The 23,958-nt window shown below is 40.5% G+C and overlaps 1 protein-coding gene across 6 annotated transcripts in view; it reads right to left on the bottom strand.

The window, feature by feature from the left end:
- Positions 1-4,709: 4,709 nt before the first annotated feature.
- Positions 4,710-23,958, bottom strand: part of RXFP2 (relaxin family peptide receptor 2) — a 54,870-nt gene continuing 35,621 nt past the window's right edge. For 3 of the 6 annotated variants that reach the window (XM_033104610.1, XM_033104611.1, XM_033104613.1), the window contains 9 exons: positions 22,994-23,065; positions 21,529-21,600; positions 17,284-17,355; positions 17,105-17,176; positions 14,944-15,015; positions 12,199-12,428; positions 11,187-11,597; positions 8,009-8,227; positions 4,809-5,432 (listed from right to left, as the gene is read on the bottom strand). In XM_033104610.1, the coding sequence (XP_032960501.1) occupies positions 5,170-5,432; positions 8,009-8,227; positions 11,187-11,597; positions 12,199-12,428; positions 14,944-15,015; positions 17,105-17,176; positions 17,284-17,355; positions 21,529-21,600; positions 22,994-23,065 (1,483 nt within the window). In that variant the 3' untranslated portion in view covers positions 4,809-5,169. Of the gene's footprint in view, positions 5,433-8,008; positions 8,228-11,186; positions 11,598-12,198; positions 12,429-14,943; positions 15,016-17,104; positions 17,177-17,283; positions 17,356-21,528; positions 21,601-22,993; positions 23,066-23,958 lie in introns of all 6 variants that reach the window. The other 3 variants (XM_033104607.1, XM_033104608.1, XM_033104609.1) reach the window with 3 other exon arrangements.

The following is a 23,958-nucleotide window of genomic DNA, read 5'->3' as shown; positions in this document are numbered from 1 at the left end:
TGTGAATAAATAATACTTGACATCTAACAAATTAAAGACTATGTAAAAGCATTTGACAGTCCATAAAACACTGTTCAGATGTAAGATGTTTCTATTATTATTCTGTTGCTATCTGATAGTGGTCAGACAATTAGACCCATATCGATTTAGGGTACTCACAGTCGACTGAGAGCCTGAAAATAAACTTAAATTGGTCTGCTTCCTGATGTGCTCAACAGAAGGTTCCATCTTAATTTGGCCTCACTCTGGCCTTATATCCCCTTTCCAAACACTGTCTATAAAGGGAGAGACAGAGACAGAGAGACTGAAAAGGGAGGGAGAGGAGGAGAAAGGGAAAGGGAGGGAAGGAGGAAGGAAGGTAGGGAAAGAGCATTAGAGAGAGAGAAATAGAACAGAAATAAGGAGGCCAAGAAGCAGATTTAGAGAGAGGTAAAGAGATGTGTGTGTGTGTGTGTGTGTGTGTGTGTGTGTGTGTGTGTGTGTGTGTGGTGGTGGTGACAGAGCAAGACAAAAGGCAAGAAATGTCAGCAAAGTTTTGAAGGAAGAAGGAAGAAAAGTAGAGAGAAAAAGATATTAAGAGTGTTTTATGAATACAAGTGAGAAGACAAGTACACATGTGGGACTTAATCTCTGAAAGCAACTCTAAAGAAACCCCCCAATTGTCTTCCCAAGGCCGTTTCATTGGAGTGTCAGTTACTTGCCCTTGGAGATGCCCTTGTTTAACAGCACTGTGTCTGGCTCCAGGTAGCTGCACAGGCCTGTTTGTTGATTGAATAAATGAATGAGTGAATGGATGGCAATAGAAGTTTAGATGTATACTTTTTGAAGTGATTCACTTCATTAAAAATCTTATTACTTTAGAGTCATACCTGCTGTTGCACTCTCTTCTTAGTGGCTGACGGTGAGCAGGACAGGGCTCACAGGATGGTGGTGATTCATGTTGTGGGGCAAAGGGCAGGGCTTATGGTGGGAGAGACTTGATTGTGAACCTAAATCAAACCCAGTGCAGTGTGGTTTAGAGTTAGCTCCTATTCAGGACCAAACTTTGAGGTACTTTATTTTTTTTGATATTTGAACAGTAGAAATGAAAAAGGGAAATTCAGAATTGGATGACCCTTGAATATTATGTAAACTTTTGAGTTTTCAGTCCACATAGACCTTTAGCGAGTGGTTTAATCCACATTATAGATCTTCCCAGAAATGGGACAAGACGCAGTTTATGTGATATGAGCCTAAGGAGATGCAGTGACAGAGAAAGGAAAAGATTTAATAGTAATTTGTCTGTGGTCTTGTAAGTATTTGATGGCTGAACTGGAACTATGGCACCAGCAGCCTGACTTTTGAACCTTCATTTCTTTGCCCTTTAGTGTTTGTTGTCTGTAGCAGGAAAGTATATACATGTTTCCCTGAAAATAAGACCTAGTCGGAGAATTAGCTCTAATGCGTCTTTTGTTGCAAAAATTAATATAAGACCCGGTATTATATTATATTATATTTATTATATTATATAAGACCTGGTATTATTATATTATATTATGTTATGTTATGTTATGTTATGTTATATTATATTATATTATATTATATTATATTATATTATATTATACCCGGTCTTATAGTAAAATAAGACTGGGTTTTATATTGATTTTCGCTCCAAAAGACGTGTTAAAGCTGATTGTCCGGCTAGGTCTTTTTTTCAGGGAAACATGGCAGCTGCCATTACAAATCCATGAACGCAGAAAGCTCTATTGGTGAACAAGTGAAAGTTCCTAGACAGTCCAGAAATAATTTCTTCTTGCATCTAAACTAATTATGAGTTTATAACTCAAAATAGATATGAGATTGCTCAGGTGGTAGAGGTAGGAGGTGTCGCCATGGGCTAGGGCCTGGCTGTTCAGACAACAGAAGATGCCCATTCCTGGGTCTGCAGTTTTTTCTCTTGGCCTTGTTGTTTTCTATTTCTTCATTTGTAAATTACTTCTCCCATATTGTCATGTGGAAAAATATTCTGGAGACTATTTGAATGACGTGCATTGAGTAATAGGTTTCTATCAGCTTCTATGGCTTTGGGAAGTATTTCTCAGGGATTTTGAGATCTACTGAAAAGCCATTTAAAAGGAGACTAGTCTAATTTCATTTCCTTTTCTTGGTTCAGATATAAACATTATCATTATTAAATATGCATCTTCCATCTTTCACAAACATAATATCAGTCAACTGAGATATAGACAAATAAATCTATAAACGGATAATATAAAGGAAGATCTTTGTAATCACTCCTTCATATTTATCAGAGTAAGGAACTAAGAAAACACAAATACTTATCTTCACTACTTTGTTTTCTTGAGTAAAGTTGCCTACGGCTATTTATTAAATAGAACAATATGCTATTTATGCTACACTGCACAAACTAAAAAGAAATCTGTCTTTCTTATTAATTTTGGAAGACACACGTCCTTCAGACCCCGTTGCAGCCTTTATGAAATGCTAGGGTGGATATGATTGGTGACACTATCGTTTCTCACGTCTATCCTGTTCATTCTTGGATCTGTGTATTGCTTATGAACTTTAGGCTGGAAAAAAAGACTGAGGAGCTTCCTTGGGTGAGAGAAATTCTTGAAAATGCATCATGAGTACGTGTATAGCAAATTACCAACACTGACTTGATCTGGCACCAGAGCCATCCTTAAGCGACAAACATGGAGGCGAGGGGTCTGCTTTTGGGGCTCTCTGATGCTATAGACACCAGGTGGACGGAGCTGCATAGTTGGGTGCAAGGTGGGGGAAGGGGAAACTGCTACCTGTGTACAAAAGGTCAGGTGTGCTTCATTTAAAGCCCCATCAAGAAGCCATTTCAGCAATTGCAATGGGCACAAACTATTTTAATTTGAATTAGAAATAAAACCTAAGAACGAAGCAAAGTGATGTAAATAAGCTTAGCTATGTCTAACCCAGATAAAGCACATACCTTCTTTATATACCTATGTCTGAGCTTCATATTGACTTTGTAGAATATCTTTTCTCTTTCTTTCCAAGACAAGACCCCAGTCATGCACAGAGCATGGTGCGTATGAGGATGAGGTAATTTGCCATCACCCCCTCCTGCTCAGAGGTGGCACCATCTGTGGCTTCTTAAATTCTGGAGTGATGTTTAATTGCTGTTTCTATTGTCATGGGAAATGGTTCACAGAGGTCATATTTTCATCAGCACACAGGAATCCTGGGTTTAGAAAACAAGTCTGACCTAACACAGAAGATCTCACTCAATCCAGATAAAGGCTATTATTTGCTAAAATCCAACATATTTCTGATGGTTTTCTATGTATATAGCAGTCCAGAATATGACTGGAAACCGCTAAGCTATTAGAATTCAATCTTAGATCACCTTATGCTTCTCCTCATGTCCCCAGCTGAACAGTGACAATGCAGACACCACGTCCAGAGGCTCGGTTCACGGGCCGTGTTTGATGCTCTTCAAGAACCAGGGACACATTGTGCTGAGACTGAGATATGCTGTGTTTGGGTTTGTTCCTCGTATGTGCTCCCGATGTTCACAGAGGTATCAGCAAATAAATACTACCAAGATCAAGGGCTAGCAAAGGACATTTGATAAAAGGTCCGTGAATAGAGAAAACATGGTGGGAAGCAACTAACCATGGTGAAGAGACGAGACAGAGAGAAGCTGGAAACCACAGGAAAACAGCAGCCACATCAATGGGGAGGAACATTATTTGCAGAATCCTCATGGAGACATTTCACGGATGCATGAATATCTCACTTGATCAAAATAAAGGAATCACATGACGGTGTTAGTCAATGTTAAGTAGGAACAGGTAAATTTCCAGGACCTCTGTGGCACATAAACTCTGGGATTCTTTCCTGGATGCTGCTGGAAGAAAGGGCATCCCATTTAATGTGAAATAGTAGGTGGTTGGGTGTTCCCAGTCAGCTGCTTACATTTCATCTCATTAAGGGAATGCAGAATGAAGTGAACAGTGGAGAAATTAAGTTAGTGCCTCATGCTTTGGACAAAGGAGGGAGTGAAAGGGAAATGTAACGTGTCTTGTTACTTGGGTGTGGTGTTTCATAACTATTTTCCATCAGGAGGAACGTGGGTAACTGTCAATAAACCCTCTCTGTGGTCTTCGTTAAACTTAAAACAATGTATAGAGAAATGAGAAATAGAATTTTATTTACCTGATTTCTTCTTCTTTTAACATATAAATTTTCAGTATAAAAACATGTTCCAGCCTTCACAAGCACTTTTCATTTCCAAAAAAGAAATCCAACCTTACTGGCCTTTTTGTTAAAAACAATGGGACTTTAATCTGTGAGCAAGCGGTCCCTTCCAACCACTATTCTTAAATGCTCTTCAATACCTCCTATCTGTGTGTTCTATGAAGGCAGAATTTGCCAGCAATAGAGATCCTGCTCTAAAGAAAGGATACTTAAACAATATTAAAATGTAGTTTTTGGTGGTTGGGGTGCCCAACTTTCTCTTGTAGCCTGGGCAACCTTAAGAAAAAAATATGTTGTTTGAGATCTCAGCGCTCTGACATCAAAAGCCAAGAAGGTGAATGGCACTAGGCTTTGTCAGTGTGCCTTTCTGTTGACAGAAGAACTTTGTATGAAGTTCTTCCGTCAAAGATGCATCTCCACCGGCCTCCACAGGGCAGGCCTTGAGGTGGACGAACATCTCAGAAATCCCGTGCTACCAATTCAGTGGGAAGCTGATGATTTCGTTGAAAAGGAAAGGAAAACATGTTAGGCTTATGTTACTTTGCCCACACTGGAATTAGATGTCAGGAATGTTTTTATTTTATGGACAGTGCAACTCAATTTAAAGGCAGACCGTGCAGTGCCAGCATGTGGCCCTTCACCGGTAGCCTGGTGGTGCTGATGGCGGGAGACCAGCTGCATGTCAGCCTTCTCTGTGTGGAGCCACTTGTGCATTTCAGGAATGGAAGGGTGAGAGGAAAGCTTAGGTGCTGTTGTCAGCACAGTTGATAACTAGTACAGCTGCCATTGGAGTGCAGTGCCAGGGATCATTCTGCTGTGCTCTCCATGCAGGGAGGTTGGCTGGTAAAGATGAAAAGCATTGCAGATGTCATCTTCCAAATGCAGCACTTTTTAACAGTAGTCCATGGAAAGTCCAACAAGCCCCAACCATTACTAGGAAATCGGTCTCATTATACTGTCCCCAAGGGTTATTTTGTTCAAAACCCCAAGTTTCAGGGAAGAGGAGGAGTCATCTGTCCACACAATGGATATAGATAAACTTTTTTTTTTCATTTGGAAAACCGATTTCCTCTGATGCCTGTGCAGCAGCTGTTTCAAATTGTCCTTGAAGAAGCTGGTTGTGAGCGTGTAGAGGATTGGGTTCAAGGCGCTGTTTACTGGCAGGAAAAAAATGACGACCCAGGAAGTGATAGTGACTGGAGAAGGAAACAAAGAGTGAAAAGTGGAAGTTGACATTTTAAATAGACACCCAATACACATATTTTGTAGTCCATGCTACTTTTGAGAGGGCTACCTTGTTCACTTATGTTTTCTCTCACCGTATTGAAAATCTCTTTGTCGGGAGAGCATAGGAGCCATAAATTCAAGGTTCTACCATTTACCTTTTCTGAATTCCAGCAACTACTTTGTAGGTTGTTGTGACGCCAAATGAGAGGAAATATGTGAGAACATTTCATAAATAATAAATTGATATGCAACGTATTTTTCTTATTTGAGTTGACTTTCTTTATAGAAAATGAGGAAATAATTCTTAATCGATAGAACAGTGGTCAGGAAACTTCTGGTCGGGGTCAGATCAGACTTTGGTCTAACTTCAGGCCTGGAGGTCTTACTGCCCTCATATTCCAGCTGTGCTGCTCAGAGTGGAGTCTCACAATTTGAAGATTAAAAAACAATACATCTCCAAACCTAATGAATTCCGTTTGTGTGAAGCCTTACAAATGCTAATAGAAGGAAAGGATGCCTGCAAGTTCTTTGTCAGGGGAAACTGGGATGGTAACTCCTTTCCAAGTACATCTTTGGCTTGGTGGGGGTGAAATGTATTTTGCCGCTTACGTGCAGCCTGCTCCTAGGGTCAGACCATTCTTAGCTGTGTGACCAGGTGCAAATCCCCTCGGCTCCCCGGAGCTCCACTGCCTTATCTGGGAAAGGGGCTGATGATGACGTGGGGCCGGGCCAGAGTCAGCTCTGTCGACATTGCTCCTCAGCACTAACTTTACAACCTTACCACACTGTTACCTGCCTCCTCCCACATCATCAAAATGTGTGCCTGCTGTGGGGAAGGAAGTCAAAAGGTGCAGAAGGAGGAGCTGGGGAGGTTGATGAGACAAATCCCACCTGTTCCACCCGTCTCGGACCCACTGAGCATCTTTCATCGAAAAAGCGTTTATTAAATGAGACTGTGTTAAAAAAATTACTGTGGAAAGATAAGACATTGTTCCTACTCTCCTGAAGTTTAGGATTTGAAGGGAGTAATGGACACATTAAAAGATAATGCTGATATGAAGCTGTTTATATGAGGCTAATACGTGAAGTGCGAACAAAATGGAATGGATGTTTAAGCCACGGAGTTGGATGGGAGTAGGTTGGAAAGAGGTCTGGAGTGGTGCCATGAAAGAGGGAGTGCTTGGGCTGTACCTTGAGGGATAAGCAGGGGTGTTTAATAGGCTAGAGCTTTACAGGTTGAAGTATAATCCACGTAAGGGAATAGCTTCAGCCAAAGTGAGACATAAAAAAATGCCCAATAAGTCTCATGGGCCCAGATCACAGGGTACATGAGGATGGGGTCGGGAGTAAGGACCGTCTTAATGCTAATACAGTCCCAGCACTGGGACTGTATTCCATGAGCAATGGAGGCCAAAGGACATTTCAGGCCTGTTGAATTTGAAATGTGAGGCCATAGCAGTTGGAATGTTCAGGAAGTGTGGTACATTGGAGACTGATCATCAAGGTCCCCATCTGTGACCAGTAAGATTCAGTTAACTCTGCTCTTCCTGTACAATTGGCCATCCTGGAAGGATGGCACATAGCTTGTGGCTTCTGCTCTCACCATTCAGCAAAGGCTCCCACGTGGTCAGCCTTGATCTCCCTCCTGGCCTCCATGTCTGCATCTGTGCCCTGTTGCGGGACTAAGCTGATGGGTGGAGGGTTGTTATGGACGTCACATGTCCTTTTGGCAGTCAGGCATTTGATAAGGCCTCCCAGGACTTTGTGTACAAGCCAGAGGAAATAGATTGGTACTTGTATGTGCCTCACTTTTTTATAAGGGTTTCTGATGTGTCAACTCTGTGCTTGACCCTGGGGTACTCAGGTGAATAAGACACAATTCCTTCTCTGGATGAACTCCCCAGATAGATTTGCAAAAGGCTGACACAATGAGTTGAACCTGTCCCCACTGAGAGTCAGGCTAAAGCCCCGGGTGGCCCCTGGATGGCTATGATTTCTGGGTCCCAGAATGGGCTTCAAGTATACCGCTAACTAATGAGAGGTGGTGTCCTCTGGTTGAAGTAGGGGTGTGAGTGGGGAATTGGGCCTTTGGATGAGGCATTTCCACAGGACACTAATACTCCACAGAGCCCAGTGTGACGCCCACTTGGCCAGGACCGTGAAATACACCACTGGTTCCAAACCAGGGGCGTGGGCCTCAGAATCCTGGGAGCCTTTTCCAAAACACCTGTTAGAGGCCCGAGCTCCTATCGACGAAATCCAGAGCCTGGGCAGAACCTGGGCGTGGATATTTTACTTTTCAGGTGTGCTTTTTGTTAACCACCACTGTCTTCCTCGGGTTAGTTTTTCTGTAGCCCGTTTTTCTACTGTCCTTATCTAGCCTGGCTTCAGTCTCACAATACTGATTATAAAATTCTGAGGGAAATGATTGTGTGTATTGAAGTTGTAGGGATTTATGGAGAATTATAAGGCCCCGTATTCTGACCCTGTCAAACAAAGGGCATAAGAGAGCACAGTGTACTTGGGAAGAAGAGGAGGGACTGACCTGGTATTTCCACTCTGAAGAGGGAAAGAATTTTAATTACAAATACAGGAATCCAGCAGATGGCATCAGAGAACACTATAAAAAAGAAACGGTTGGCAACAGCCACCTCTCTTCCGATGTGATTCCTCGTTTCCGAAGACTGCAAGGCTGTTTTTTGAATGGAACAGAACATAATAACATAGGCAAACACAATGATGAGAAAAGCCAGCAAGTTCACACCTGTTGGGAAAAGCACACCTCTTAACATCTCGGGTGTCTACGTCAACAGTAAAAATACTGTTACTTACATGTTCAGTGTGGTACCTCGTACCCTGTTCTTCCAAGGGACATTCTTTTGTATCAGCTCAGTAGTACTCGGCTGAAACCCTGAGTTTGAGGCTGTAAGTTGGCAATCAGCTAAAGGAATAGGGTTTGCCAGATCAGAAAGGGATTCCAAGGTCATAAACTGTTTGCAAAGAATTCTAGACTTCTGAAATTCAGATTTAGGTATCGTGAGGTGAATTTTAGCTTTTTTAAAGCAGGGAAAAGAGCTATTTTTGTGTTTAGCTCTCTAAAATCACAGCATAAGGGGTTACTATAATCATGTGTACATCTCAAAAAAAAGTATGACCCCACTCCTTTATCTTTGTTTTATTTTCTTCAGATTGCTTGCAATAATTTAAACTAAAAATAAATATTTAAACTAGAAAAAAGAAATAGGAAAAAAATTTAAATTCAACCATATGAATTACTCTTTTAGGGTTAAATATGTTCAGAAGATTCTCACTTAACATCGTTATCCTATAGTGCTGATTTTGTAGTCACTTTGTTATCATCTTGCTATAATAAAAATCCTGAGTGACCATCTTATTCCTTATGGTAAATATAAAATGTGCATATTATACCAAAGTTGTTAAAAGCAATGTTCATCTGAATCAGACTGTATGTAAGACTGGTGACCTCTAGGGGAAAATACTATAAATTCAAGGTGTTCTGTTGTTTTTATCCAAAACATTTTCTATTCTGTGGAATCTCATTATAAAGTCATACAAGAGAATTTTATAAAATAGGTTTATCAACTCTTGTCAGAAAGTTAAGAATGAAATAAAATGACAGTAAAAGGTGACCCTCTGGTACAGGTCCTGAGAACAGACTTGCAGAAAGGATCAGAAGCGTGTGTTCTGAGCGCAGCCTCAGTGTGAGATGCTAACAACAGGGGGAAAATGGTGGTGGGCGCAGGGTGATGCTACCTTTGACACTTTTCTCTCCAAGTCGAATTCTATTCCAAAATTAAAAATTAATTTAAGAATTGTGTATTGTATCCTTCAAGCAGAGAAAAGGCAACTAGGACTCCTTCTCTCCTAGGTAAGACATGTATATATATATATATATATATATATATATATATATGTGTGTGTGTGTGTGTGTGTGTGTGTGTGTGTGTGTGTGTGTGTGTGTTACTAACTCTTCATCTGTCTGGAATATATCACAGGTGCTAAAACCCTTTTAGCCCAGCTCCATGCCTTAATGTACGGGCAGCCACCCCCGACCTCTTATGCCCTTCACCGGGGCCAATTCCCCATTCCCTGGTTTGGGGCCGCGAAGGCAGTCTGCTGTCTGTCTTTTCCCAGAGCACAACCTCTGCCTTCACTTCGTTAACACCTCCTCATCCTTTGGGCCTCAGTATGGATTCATTTCCACCAGGAAGCCTCCCCTGGGCCTCAGATCTAAGGCGCCAAGAACATGCTGTACTCCTCCTTCGTATTTTGTCAGCCTGTGACATAAGGATGTCTTTATTTGTCATCTCCCTCCTTTCTCGCTGCAGGTCTGTGAGGACCAATCTGCTGTATCTCCAGGACCCAAAATAGTGCTTGGCCTATAGTAGGTGCTTAATAAACCCATGTCGAATCAATGAAGGTAACATAAGGTAACGTAGTTTGTAACCTAACACAGTGTGTGTGTGTGCGTGCGTGTGTGTGTGTGTGTGTGTGTGTGTGTGTGAGGGAGGCTCTGTGAAGTGCACCTATGCGAGGAACAGCTTACAGTATCCTGAGAGTCACATATCTATGAAAAAATAGCTATAAAACAGGATAGTATGTGAGAAGAACTATTAAAATTGTGCAAATAGCGTGTTTTATTTTTCAGAGGAAGAAGAGAAGGGCTAGATGGAAAAGAGCTAGGGACGGTGGGTAAGGCCATTTTGTGATGGGCTTTAAGTGACTAATTTAGACTTGACCTTGTGAGTAGCAAGGCATCATCGAAGGTCTCTGAGCAGAGGCACACAGTTCTTTCAGCCCTCAGGGAAGTTATGTCGTGTGACAGTGGCCATGTAAGTGGGCGAGAAGGGCCCAGAGGACAAAAGACCAAGGAGGGCTAATTCAGGGTTCAGGTAGTAAGATTTTAAACAAAAGTGGTAGCTGTGGGTAGAGAGACTGGAGCAAATAGAAAGCAGAGGAGTACTCTGATGAAAAATCTTTGTGAAAAAGAAAGGATGATACAGCTTATTGACCAGTTAGATGAGGGGAAAAGATGAGAGGGGAAAATTGAAATGATAATACTGCCCTAAAGAGAGCACATGGGACTGACCTTAATTTTAAGCAAGAGAGATACCTATTCGACAATAAAAAAGTTTATCAACCTTGAAGGGCTAAATTTCTATTTATTTATAACAGAGAAGGTATGGTCTTTCTAAAAAAATAGGGAGGATTAAGGAGACTGAAGCATCCTTATGTTGCTGACTTTCGAGCTGCATTTACCAGAGGCAATAAATCTTCCTGGTGTTTCAACTCAGATAATCTCCTGTGAGTGAGTTTCCAGAATTTTATTATTAATATTTATTTAGCTCATATCTAGATTGTAAAAAAAAAAAATGTGTTGAAGTACGTAGGTAGCGTGAAAGGGCAGGTAGGGCCTAGAATTTCTCCAGCTCACAGCTACTACGTCTGATTACGAAATCAGAGTGTGCTAGATAATAAAAAAGCCATCTAGAAATCCTGACACTATGTTTTCTTTCGCTAAATCTCTATAAAAAAAGTTTAATAAAAAATTCTATAAATACACATCAAGAACTTTCCTTTAAAAAGGGCACAGTCTTGACTATATTCATTTACTTTCTGAAATGAGCACATATGCCTTTGCTGAAACTTATGGTATTTCTATCAAAATTACATTTGTCCTGGAAATGAGAAATACAATTTACCTAGGAAAATTCCAAGAGAATACCCTTTGCTTCCAATCTCTTCTGTTTGGTCATCATAAAGTGGGAAACAGACTCCATTCTTTCCATAAAAGTTGCCAAAATAATCTTCATTCCAAAATGGAATCACGGCTATTAAAAATCCCACAATCCAGATGCCAGTGAGGATGACCGAGGTCTGCCGTTTCCCGGGACGAATGTTACTGAAGGGAAAGACAATGACCAGGAACTTCTCCAAAGTCAAGTACGTCAGCAGCAGGACGGAGACTTCGGTGGACAGCACAGCCAGGAGCCCCATGAGGCGGCATGGTAAGCTCTCCATCCACAGCAGTGCGTACTTCTGGTACTGTCCGCGGTATTTGATATCGAAAAAGCCAACTAAGAACAAATACACGCCCATCAGGCAGTCCGCACCTGTTGAGGAATGGATACAGGGTATGTGGAAAGTTCCCAGCGTCTCTGTTTGCGTTTTCTGATTTGGTCTACTTCCTTCATCCTCTATGAAATGAGCTGATGTAAACACCTGCAGCAGTACCTGAAGCCAATAGACTTCAAAAGGTATACTACTTCTAAGCACCACTCTGCGTCTCAGTTTTATAATTTTAAAAAATGGTGGCGTGGTAATTTTGTGGGGGGTAGGGATGCTAGTTTTTAAACAGTAAATAAGTATTACTTACAGAGTTAATAAAAAGAATAATTTTCTGGGCTTGAGTAGCATGGGCGTTATTGTAATTGAAGGTTAAACAAAGCTGAGTTTTATAACCCACAACCTGTCCTCCAGAATCTGCCCCTTGACTCTTCAGCTCTCTGTTACCCCATTTCCAAGACATAACCCCCAGGGGGGAGCACTAGATCCCTGAAAACTCACACAATTTAGAACACAGCAGCCACACAGAGAGCAGCATCAGCATACTTTTAAAACAATTGCCCGGCATATACAGTCCTAGTAAATGCCAGAATGTATCTAGAGCAGCTCCCAGGGGCGATATCCTATGTAGACAGGAAATATACTTACAACAGAGGATTTTGATGGACATAGCGTGAGTCGTGTTTTCAGCTTTAATGCAAGATCTCATGCCAATGACAAAAAGATTTCCAAAGCAGGTTATGGAAGCTATAACCCAGACACATGTTCTGAGGAGATCGTTAGCCAAGAGGTCCTCAAATGAAGAAATGCCGTCAGTCAAGGGCATACAGATTCGAACGTGGGGAGCATAGGAGCAGTAGCGAAAGTTTTTGAAATAACTGAAGTCAAAGGGAAACACAGAGTCACTTTACGGCAATGACACAGAAGCCACAGTTGCAACCGCGTCAGGGCTGCGTCTCTTAGCTATGCAACTTCACCATGCCTGTTGGGTTTTGTTCAGCAGAGATTACATAATTACAGAGCTCTTCGTGAAATATTACATTACTCTAGGCAGGGTGCTTCCTTTAAAGAAGAGCCTAAAGGACATAGAAATTCTGGAGCTTGTCGGAGGTGAGTCAGGGGAGGACAAGAGAACGTGAGGTTCCGGTCATTGGATTACTCCCTATGCTGTTAAAAAAGTAGATTGTCATGGTTCAGTTGATTTCAAGGAGACTTTCAGTGCTTGGGTTTGGGATGCAAAGGACCTCTGGCAGCTCCCTAGAAACATTCCTGTTTCGCACTTAGTTTTAAAGATGATCCCTAAACTAGTCTCCTTTTCCCTGACACTGGCAGCAGAAAGGGAGGGTCTCTGACACTAGGAAAACTCCGTCCAGTGGTGCTAGGAGGAAAGCACCTGCCTGAAACACAGATTTCCTCCCAGGGCCTGGAAGGACTTCATTTCTGGAGGAAAACATAGGTTTGTTTGTCATCAATGTATTTACAACACAGATCTGTGGAGTCCTCAAGGATTTGAATTGGGGGGTCGTCTGGCTTGTTGCCACTCCCAAACCCATGTGTTTAAGATTTTCTCCCAGAAAACTCATTCTATTTTGTATTCTTTTACCACCTACTTAATTCATTTCTCTTCTAATCCTTTTCCTTACACCCATCCCCATTCAGTTGGTAGACCAGCAAGCTTGACTTTGCCACAGTTTCCAGGACTCCTGTGATGGGACCCTGACTACTGAGGTCCCCCTTACCTCCTTCCCTTCCTGCCTCAGAAACCCTGTGCTTCTTCTAATCCTCAGACAAGCCAGGCGCACCCCCTTTTCTGTGCAATGCTTTGCTTCTCCTTCTGCCTGGTAGAATCTTTCCTGGGCCAGGATGGCTCCCTCCCTCCCTTCAGGTCCACTAGAATGTCACATCTCTCTTCTATCTGTTTATCTTGCCATACTTGCCTTCACAGCATTTATTAACTATTTATTTGTTTACTTGTTTACTTCCTGGTTCCCAACTCTCCACAGAAGCTCCATGGGGCAGAGACTTCTCTCTCCTGCTCATCCTTGTGTTCTCAGAGCTGCACCTGGCACATGGGAGTACTCAACAAACACTTCTTAGATGAGGAGTGAGAGGTGAGTAATTTAGTGCTGGGATGTCAGCTAGAGAAACTGGAGTCAGTACCTGCCCCAAGCAGCTCATGTCCTGGCTTCCCCATGCCATCTACTCAACTAAAGGAACTCTTGTTTTTTTTTTTTTCCCTGGAGTCCCTGACACACACTTGACCTCTTGGTCTTTCAGGATTCCATTATGTCCATTGTCTTCAGACAGAGCCAGCCCAGGTCTCTCCTCACTGTGACCATGGCACTAGTTGGCAGGTGGAAGGGATGGGGTTAAGGGGTGGAGGTGTTTCAGTAAGTGGTGGGCAAGGAACATGAAAAAAGACCTAGGGCACTTGGTAGGGCCGTGACTAAGTTCACACATTTTCCGTTAATTGTTGGGTCCTTGACTTCAACCTAAGGTTCATATTTAAAGTGGCAGCTTCTCGATCAAGTTCTAAGAAGGTTGAATTTCTATGTTCTAAGTAGACCTCACATTCTGCCTGTAACAAGGAAATGATAGCCTCCTTAAATCTTTATCTACTGGTTCCACAGAAAGAGAAATGTGAAAGCCACATGGCCATGCATCAAACACTTGTCTTTTAGTGATCACACCTACTGGAGAGACACAAGGCGTTTTCCCAAGAAAGCACCTTCACACCAACCACTCCAGCCACTTGCGATACCCAACTTGTAATTTTATATTGAATCCTCCCTATTATTGTGGATAACATGATGAATTTTGGAAATCATGAACACATAGATTACACAGTTGATAAAGAAATGATCATGTCGTAAACACATATATTAACACAACTGACACAGTGCATGTTAGCCAAATATTTTAAAGTGACTTATCAAAGCTACTATAAAGGTTAATTACCTCCATTGTGAAGTGCACTTAGTTACAGTAACAACACCTACAATTTACATAGCACCTTTCTTCCTAAGGGCTCAAATCTTAGAACAGCCGACTGCTCATTCATGTGAGGTGACTTAATGTTCCCAGGTCTCTGAGTACCAGTTAGCCAGTGACTTCATCTTGTGTAATGTGTGGCATTCTGGTACCCTGATCTCTTATTGGACCTCAATTGGATAAACAGCATATTTCCAGAGAGAAGTATCATTCATGTCGGCACATCGTAATACTGAACTCTATTTGAACAGGGACCAAAAGTGACAAAATTAAAAAGCTCTCAATAAAAATGCTTTTCGTGCACAAAAACACACTGCAGTGACACATTAGACAGTTAGCATTAGAACATCTGCAACATTTCCCCATGCAGTCTTTACCATTGTTTCATACATACATACATACATGTGAGAAAGATTCCTCATGGGTTCAAACATGCGTGTGTTTACATTTGGAATCTCTATCCTTTCCAGGTCTCTGGAAAATAGGCATAACAGGTTTTACATTTTTAGGGTTCCACTTTTTAGTAATCGCATTCTTTGTCACATCTTAAATACTATACTTCAAAACCTTATGTTCCCAATTCAGAGGAGGATGAGAATTTTGCAGTAAGCTGTCCTAGACAATTGCCATTTCTATTGATACTTCCTGTACACAGGTGCTGATTTTGTCACTTCATATGCAGAATTATGTTCTATCACAACACTTTCATTCATGTCTTTGGTTTAAAAATGGCAGTGGTGATATGTGTGATTATGAAATTGGCTCAGTAGTTCTATTTTAGAAACCATGGAATGTGAGTTGGAGGCTTTCAGACAGGAGCTGCTGTGTTCTAACCTGAGCACATCACTGAAGTGAGTTTTTGAGAATCTGGATTTAAATACAATTATTTTTCTCCTGTGTCTTTAGGGCATAAACCATGGAGGCAGAAGGAAGGGCTCCAATTGAGGATAATTGTTTTCTAAGATAATTCCTTGAATTCATAATTAAAGCATACTTTCTTTAATTCACCCAGTCCCATATGTCCTCAGAGGGCTCCCAAGATAGCCCTTCTACTCATTCATCCAGAAGCTTTTTCAAATATGGCTTCTTTGAAGACCTCTTTAGGATGGCATAAATTAAGGGAGGCTGCCATGTTCTCAGGAACCACAGATGGAGAGAGGACAATCTAAAAAGACAATTATTTTGTCCACATTTTGAGGTCTATTCTTATATTTAAAAACAATGTATTTTTGTATTTTTTGGTTTTTATATTCTAGCTTCTCGAGAGCAGGAACCAAGTCCTGTTCATCAGTGGATGCTCACTAACACCTGTTGAAAGAGAACCTAAATGTTGCATTTACTTTCAATAGAAAATTATTTAGCAAGAATAAAAAGTAATGTTAAGACTTGGTCTTTGGAATTAAATGAAGAAAGGCTTTAGGCTGAGATTGGGTAATGTCGGTTCTCTGTGTAGAAGCAAATACATTTTAACAGTGGTGACTCATGGGAAGGAAATGAAGTTCAAAGGGATAACTGGCAGTTTTTGACACCATTTGCAACCTAATATGTTTGGAATTTTAAAATGCTAAACAGAATTAATTGAATGTTCATCTTTGTGGGATAATTTTCTTCTGTAATGATTGAAAATTACAGAGCATGCTCTGTAGACTGATAGCAAGTCGATGGCTATAGGAAAGGGGAAAAGCAGGTAAGTCTTACGAGGGGTGATCAAAATATATGGTGAATGTTTAAATTTAAAAAAGTTATTACAATAAAAGAAACATTGCCATTAATTGCCCTCAAAATACTCCCCCTCACTTTGAACACACTTATCCCGTCATTCTTGGCATTTTCTGAAACAGTTCTGGAAGTCCTATTTCGTGAATATCTTTACTTCATCCTCCATCATGAGAACTCTCCGTGTGACACATCACTTCTGGTATACAGCAATTTCTGCCAAATAAAAACATTGTGGTGTGTCCTCATCCACCTTAATCACCGGATCTGGCACCATGGCTCTTCCTCAAAAGTCAAAATGACCATGAAAGGTAAATGTTTTGAATTGGTTCAGGACATCGAGGCAGCCACAACAGCACAACTAAAGACACTCATGAAAAAAGAATTCCAGAACCGCTTCAGAAAGTGGCAAGAACGATGGGATAAGTGTGTTCGAAGCAAGGGGGATTAATGGCAATGTGTCCTTTACTGTAATAAACTTTTTTGATTTAAACATTCACTGTGTTTTTTTGTTCTTCACCAACAGTTTAGTAAGAAAACAATTGCAAATTTAATTCTTTGTGAAAAGTGTAGGATGTGATTTTTCCATGATTCCAGTTCTCAGGAAGGAGCTCTGTGTAGCTTCAAACACAGAAATGGTCTTTATGCATATTAAATGTTTAAAAATGAGGCTTTGTTGTCATTCAGTACATACTTGATGGTAACAATGACATTCACAACTATCGGAGGATGTGTGCTCAAATTAAAAGCCATCCTGTGTGTAAAATACTTGTTTCAAAATAGATGTGTTTCCAAGTGAAGTACGTCCACTAAAATAATAATCAACATACTGTCATAGTTCACTTACAGAGACTGAAGTTGTTTAAGACTTTCGAACTGGTTCTTGTGGAGATACAAAAGAGGGTTGGACGACAGATTCCTTTTGTACCATTAGAAGGAAGGAGGAAAAAACCAGCAGGATGTTATTATTTTGGAAGCTCAAGATATTGCCATTTATATATGATGATGGTGGTAAGAAGAACTTACAGTTTTTGTAGAAGATTCAGGTCTTTAAAAATGTAGGCTGGTAACTCCATTATCATGTTGCTAGACAGGTCCCTGTTGGTGACAGTGACATCCCAAAGCAATTACATTGGAAATAAATGACAAGGTCATTACTCCTCACAATTATCATCCCATTTGATGTAATGGAAAATATGATCCTTTTAACCAACCTGATAACTTGTTACACAACCAGGCTGGGTGAGTTGCCCAAATGGATATGTTTTCCATCACTTTGAGACATGTGACGTTTTGCTTATCTGGTTCCTGTCTGGAATTTCCTCTTAGCCCCTCTCCAACACATTCCCAACTTGGCTTCAATATCTACTTTGATTAACTTTCTCTGTCCTAGGTATCTTTGTACACTTCTACCATTCATTGTTTCCATGACCCTGCTTGGTTCATATATATGATATCTTGTTTATCCACTATATTATAAGCTTTCTGAGGTCAAAACCTATGTCTTCTACTTATTTTGCATCCCAACTAAGATAGTATTGTTGTATACACAGTATCTGCCCAGATAATCTTGAATAGGTACGTTCCCACATTTTTAATCTACTTTTATATGGTACTATTTTTTTAGAAGAAATTGATAATTTAGAACTAAATATAATAGGGCTGTCTGATCCAGAAAGAATCATAATGAAGTGTTTCCACAAAATGAGGAAAAGAGATTTGTTAGTATCAGAAGGAATCAGGAATCCTTAAGAGTCCAAAATATCCTTCTGAGCCAGAGATGTTAGAAGTAAAACAGATGTGAAATTGCCTAAAAGTTGAACAAAAGATATTATCTATTTTTGATGCCTTGGAGCTGCTGATGGATGTGTGGGAATTACAAATAACAAAGAGTTCTTTCTCTAAAGAAACTTACAATTAGAGTAAGCAGCTCAATTATAAAACAAGGAAAGAATGAAACAAGTGATATTACAGAAGTACAGATAAGAAACAGAGGCCAGAAGGGATTGGCATGAAATATTCAAAGTTATGCAAAATAAGGACCTACAACCATTATTAACCTACCCAGCAAAGCTAACATTTAGAATCAAACGACAGATAGAGGGCTTCCCAGACAAGAAAAAGCTAAAGGAGTTCATCATCACCAAACCAGTATTACAAGGAATCTTAGAGGGACTTCTTTAAGGAGAAGAGGAGGCGGAGGAGAAGAAGGAAGAGGAAGAAGAAAAATATGAATAATAAAATGGCAATAACTACGTACCTATCAATAATTACTTTCAATGTAAATGGATTAAATGCTCCAATAATAACATAGGGTGGCTGAATGGATAAGAAAATGGGGCCCAGTGTCAATCAATAGACGATTGGATAAAGGAGGTGGTATATATATACAATGAAATACAATTCGGCCATAAAAAATGAAATTTTACCATTTGTGACAACATGGATGAACCTAAAGGGTATTGTGCTGAGTAAATAAGTCAGACAGAGAAAGACAAATGACATATGATCTCACTTAAAAAAAACAACACACACACACACAAAAAATAATCAAACAAACAAAACATAAATAAACTCACAGACACTGAGAACATTTTGATGTTTGCCAGAGGGGAAGGGGGTGGGGAATGACAGATGAAAAAGGTGATGGGATTAAGGAGTACAAATTGGCAGTTGCAAAATAGTCACGGGGATGTAGAACATAGGGAATATAGTCAATAATATGATAATAACTATGTATAGTGCCAGGTTGGTACTAGACTTATCAGGGGGATCACTTCTTAAATTATATAAATGTCTAATCACTATGCTGTACACCTGAAATTAATATAAAATAAAATACTGAATATCAACTGTAATTGGAAAATTTAAAAAATTTTTTAAAGAAACAGAAGAAGTAGTCCTTGAACTTGGCCTGGGAAATTAGGAAGTGTCTGAACAAAGCTTAATGATTTCCATAGATGGAACAAAAGGAGAGCAGCTTTTCAGCTGAGGGTTAAGCAGGATCAGAGGAACAGACACTCAGAAGTCAATGACATCCTTAGGAGTCAGCCAGTGGTCCAGCGTGGGGGGTGGATAGAAAGTATAGGGAGATGGAGAGGCCTGGACAAGCACATGCAGACAAAATGGGAGGGCCACGAATACTTGCTGAGGGAGTATTTCCCAGAGTAGAGCCCAGGCATCAGAAACAAGGAGGCTGCTTATCAAAAGAGCACATTCCTGGGTCCCATTCCAGAATTATCACATCAGAAGCTCTGGGGGTGGGAAGGAACATGCATTTAAAGCCAAAGCTATGATTCTTCTGAACATTAGCAGTTGAGAACTGTGTCAAGGACCTTGCTAAACGGCATGCGACAAGGAGGGAGAACATTAAGTAGGACAGTGGCATAATGTGCTCTGAGTTATGGGATGATAATTCTGTCGGAAGCATGAAAGATAGTCTGAGAAGCCAGAGTCAGAGGACGGGACCTGGCAGGAGGCTTTGATCATAGACAAGCTGATGAGGGCTTAAGGGAGGAGGCACAGGCAGGGCTTATGGTCTGACGGGTCATGAAGTGTAAAGAGAATCAGAAGGAAAAGGAGCAGTCTTTGAGCTTGGCTGCCAGAAGGATGCTGATACCACTGAGATGGCAAGTCTAGGGGAAGAAGCCGGCAGGGGGAAGGGTCATCTGTAAGTGTAGTTTTAACAGATTGCTTGTGAGAGGCTGTCATGACCTCCGAGTGTAGAGGTCCTGTGGGTGAGGAATTCTGACCTGGTCCTCTAGACGGGAGGAGCGCACGTGCAGAAGAAAGCCGCAGTGGTGCACGGGTCAGAGAGCGTGACAACTGAGCAAGATGACAATGACCTTGTACACCTAGAAAATGTCCTGCAAAGTGTTCCTTTGAAAAATAAAGGGGGAAAGGACTTCTTCAGTGACCTCACGTAAGCGTGCTTATTCCTGTCCAGGAGGGTTTTGTTGTCATGAAGGCACAGTAAAATTATCTAACCTTTTTGTAAACTCAAGAAATATTGATGCCTTGTTGAAATTAATTCTATCAACTTCTGAATTTCTCTTCTCTTACTGGTACTATACGGACTGGAATGGATTATTGTGGTCTTAGAAAAGCAAGCTCGTGTCTCTTAATTGGGCTCTTTTATTTGGGCTGGGGGGTGGCTCTGCCCAAGTGTAGGGTATGAGGAGGGTTAGGACATTTTTCAGGATATGGATTTCATACCACTGTTTCCTGGCATTTGTATATAAAACCCACCCTGTTTGACCTGAACTGCTTCTCCTCTCCTCCCGGAAACCAAACCCATATCCCTCCGCCGAGGTCTGATGAGGAAGGCCCCTGTGAGAAATGAGGGAGCTCTTCCGAGTGAGTTGCCCTTCATTTTTCCATGATAAAATGGTAATATGTTTAGTTCTAGTGCAGTGCCTTGCACACAGTAGGCATTTAATAAGTGTTTGTGGATTTGGTTTGTGATTCTCATTAATTAGATTGAAGTATCTTTATTCATGAATTATTTTTCAAATTACTCTTATTGAGTTATTTTCCCCAGTCCTTTCTGGATTTCAAAAGGAGGTATAAAGAATGGAGGAGAGGTTAATTAAGAAATAAACTTCCATCTTTAGGCTTCACATCAGGACCCTAATCGCCACTATTTGCAATATAACATACTTAATTTTAACTTCCAATGATACACAATTATTTGGGTAGCAATGAATTAATAGCAAGACAGATGCTTTTTAAAAGGCTTAGATCTACAAGACATACGTTTGAACAGAAAAAGTTCCATGAGCTCTCTGAATATTTTCAGTGAGCCTAAGCCTCATTCAAACTTCAGTATTTGCTTCATCTGCTCTAGAAGTCATAATTTCTCAAGGGATAACAAACATTTCTATTCCTTTGTTCAATTATAATTAATTATTATTATTTCAGTCAGTTATTCATTCAGCAAGCATTTATTGAGAATTAACTATCCTTTAGCCATTAGAGAGAAGGGTCCCTGACTTTAAAGCTATAAAAAGTCATTTATTCCCAAATACACATGCACATGAAATCACCCAAAGAAAATAGGCAGGGAAATTAGAGTAGGCTAAATCCATATTAAGCTCACTGATTTTAAATTGCTTTTGACTTTTAGATAATGTTGGTCTTCTTAATGGATTTTGAATATCCAGTGGTCTACAGGATTTTCATTGCTACTAGTGTAAAAGCGGTCTCACTAGTCAATTAAATTTATCACTTGAAAGAAGCAGTCATAGTTTCCTACAAGACAATGCTACTTACAGTTCTCCTAAGTTTTTTAATGAAGAAAATGTCTTCTCTGGAACAAAATCAATTTGATTTTTAGGCAGAAACCTGTAAGACATGGTGAGAGTCAGCACAGTTGGTTTGTGTCTGCTGCAATAACCAGTTCTCACTGGGAGAGACCCTGATGCAGGTGGAATTCACTAAGCATCCTTTGAAGTCTCAAAGCGAGAAGGGTTCTGGCGTGGAAATAAGGCAGGAGTTTGTCGCTGAGGATATCCACATGTTCTCTCCAGAAAATGCTGCCATAAGTAATTTGAAATACTGAGCGTGGTCTTTAGAGTCTCATCATTTTAGAAAGTGTTTCTTTCCCAGATACACACAAGTAATGTCAGATTTGGACCCTGTTAATAATTCTCGAAAAGGCTCTGAGAGGACCTCATGTAAGGCATGATCCTTAAAAGACAAGAAAGAGCAAAGCTTGAACCACCCATAGCAGTATCTAGGGCCACAAACAGATTTTAAATATGGTGGTGTCACAGTGGTTTTACATTCCCTCTGTCTAGAAATGAACGCTCCAAGAGAAATGCCAGAAAGAGGGGGTTGGTAGCCAGCTGCCTTACAGAGGTGCCCAGAGGTGCCGAATGAGATAATGGGTGTGAAAGTGATTCAAAAGCGATGTGGAATCACAAAATACAAGGTGTTGATATAACTGGTTTAGTTTTCCAATGTTCTCTCTCATTATCCATGAGAAAAAGAATAAACTCTTTGCATCCCTGAGTGGGATCGCCTCTTTTCTCATCAAACATGCTTATCTGCAATCCTGACTGATAAATATGTAACCTGACAATAGTCTTAGGTCTTCGTTTATTGGAGAAAAGTGATTACACTGCTAGCAATGGATACACTCCGATTTTTCTTTTCCGACCAATCAACACTGTGATTGCTATATATGGAAAACTATGGTTAAAGCAAAAGCAAAATATGTGAGTTTTAATCATAAGTTTACCAATGCAAATGTGCCAATTAACCGATCCATCTGCCTTCCTGCCCCCGTAAAAAACATAATCAGAATTGCCGTTCAAAACATATTAGATGTTTTTCCTTTTAGAATAATTTTTTTTTTTTTTTGGAGAGGTAGGTACATCAACTGGGAAGTGTCATTGGCAGTGACAATTAATCACTGTGTAGCTACCACTTTCACATACATTATCCCATTGCCTTGATCATGGGTTTAGGTACCAGTTCAGCTGAGAGGATGCACAGAAATAGTGATTGTCCTCGCAAACAAGGAGAGCAGCTGGAGACCTAAAGAATGGCAGCTAAAGGTAAGCCTTGTCCCCGCTGTCAAAATCAACAACTCCACGTGTGCATTTTCTACTATCACAGTTTCAGACCAAGGCTGTAAATAAAACACTACTTTAAAATTTCTTGTCAATGTTTTCCTTTGACTTCCAAATCTGTTGTGTGTCCCCTCACTTACCAGGGTCCATTGTATACTTACAGCACGGTGAGTGCATTGCATGACAGAAAGGTGGAATTTGTAAGACGCTTTATCCTGTTGCCTTCCAAATCTCTAAAAGGCATGCAGGAAAAATATTTTTAATGTTTTTGCACAAATCATATGTCTAGAGGCACTTTTTGTTGATATAACAGTTCTGAGTTTCATTTTCACTTCATTCCAGTTTTTATGCTTTCCTTCCAAGTATTACAGAGTTAGTATAATTCATGGTATACTTCTTTGCCCCTTTGGATTGATGTTAGAACTTAATAAAATTGAGGAAAATGGCAGCCCAACACTTGGTGACTGTCCCCCTCTCTCTGTGATGGGTACCATGTATTAATTATTATGATATTGCCACCATAATCGCAATAACTACCATTTATTGGGCTTCATGCTGTCAGGTACTGTTCTGAGTGTGTCACACAGCCCTCCTGCCAATTGGTGTTACCACCCTCCCCACTGCCCATTTCACATGTGAAGAATCTGAGGCTCTCGAAATTCACTTTTCTTCTCGTCACACAGCTAGCAGGTGGTAAAATCGACCTTCTGACACAGATCTTTCTGACTCTAAAGTCTAGACACTTAACCATGGCATAATAATAGATGGGCAGATCTCACATTCTGCCAACATTAGGTGGGTATATTTGTCTTTATTTTGCTGGAGGAGAAACTCAGGCCAAAGTTATCTTCCAAATCCTGAACGCTGCGTCAGATTTGCTTCTCGACCTGGGTGAGTGAGAGTGACTCCTCTTCCTACCATGTCTCAATGAGACCTCTATGCCTTAAAGTCTTTGGATAACAGGTATATAAACAAGTACAAAAAATAAAAGTCAGTAAGTAGCCACAAGGCCATCTAATAGTGTTGTCACAAGTAATTCAGAGACGAACTTCAGAGAGGACTAATAGCTGAGGTGCTCAATTGTATCATCTTATAGGGGTTACATCCCCTGGTTTGCCATGAGCAG

Source organism: Rhinolophus ferrumequinum, chromosome 4 (genome assembly GCF_004115265.2).
Source record: "Rhinolophus ferrumequinum isolate MPI-CBG mRhiFer1 chromosome 4, mRhiFer1_v1.p, whole genome shotgun sequence".
NCBI lineage: Eukaryota > Metazoa > Chordata > Mammalia > Chiroptera > Rhinolophidae > Rhinolophus > Rhinolophus ferrumequinum.
This window is presented reverse-complemented; position numbering and strand designations above follow the sequence as displayed.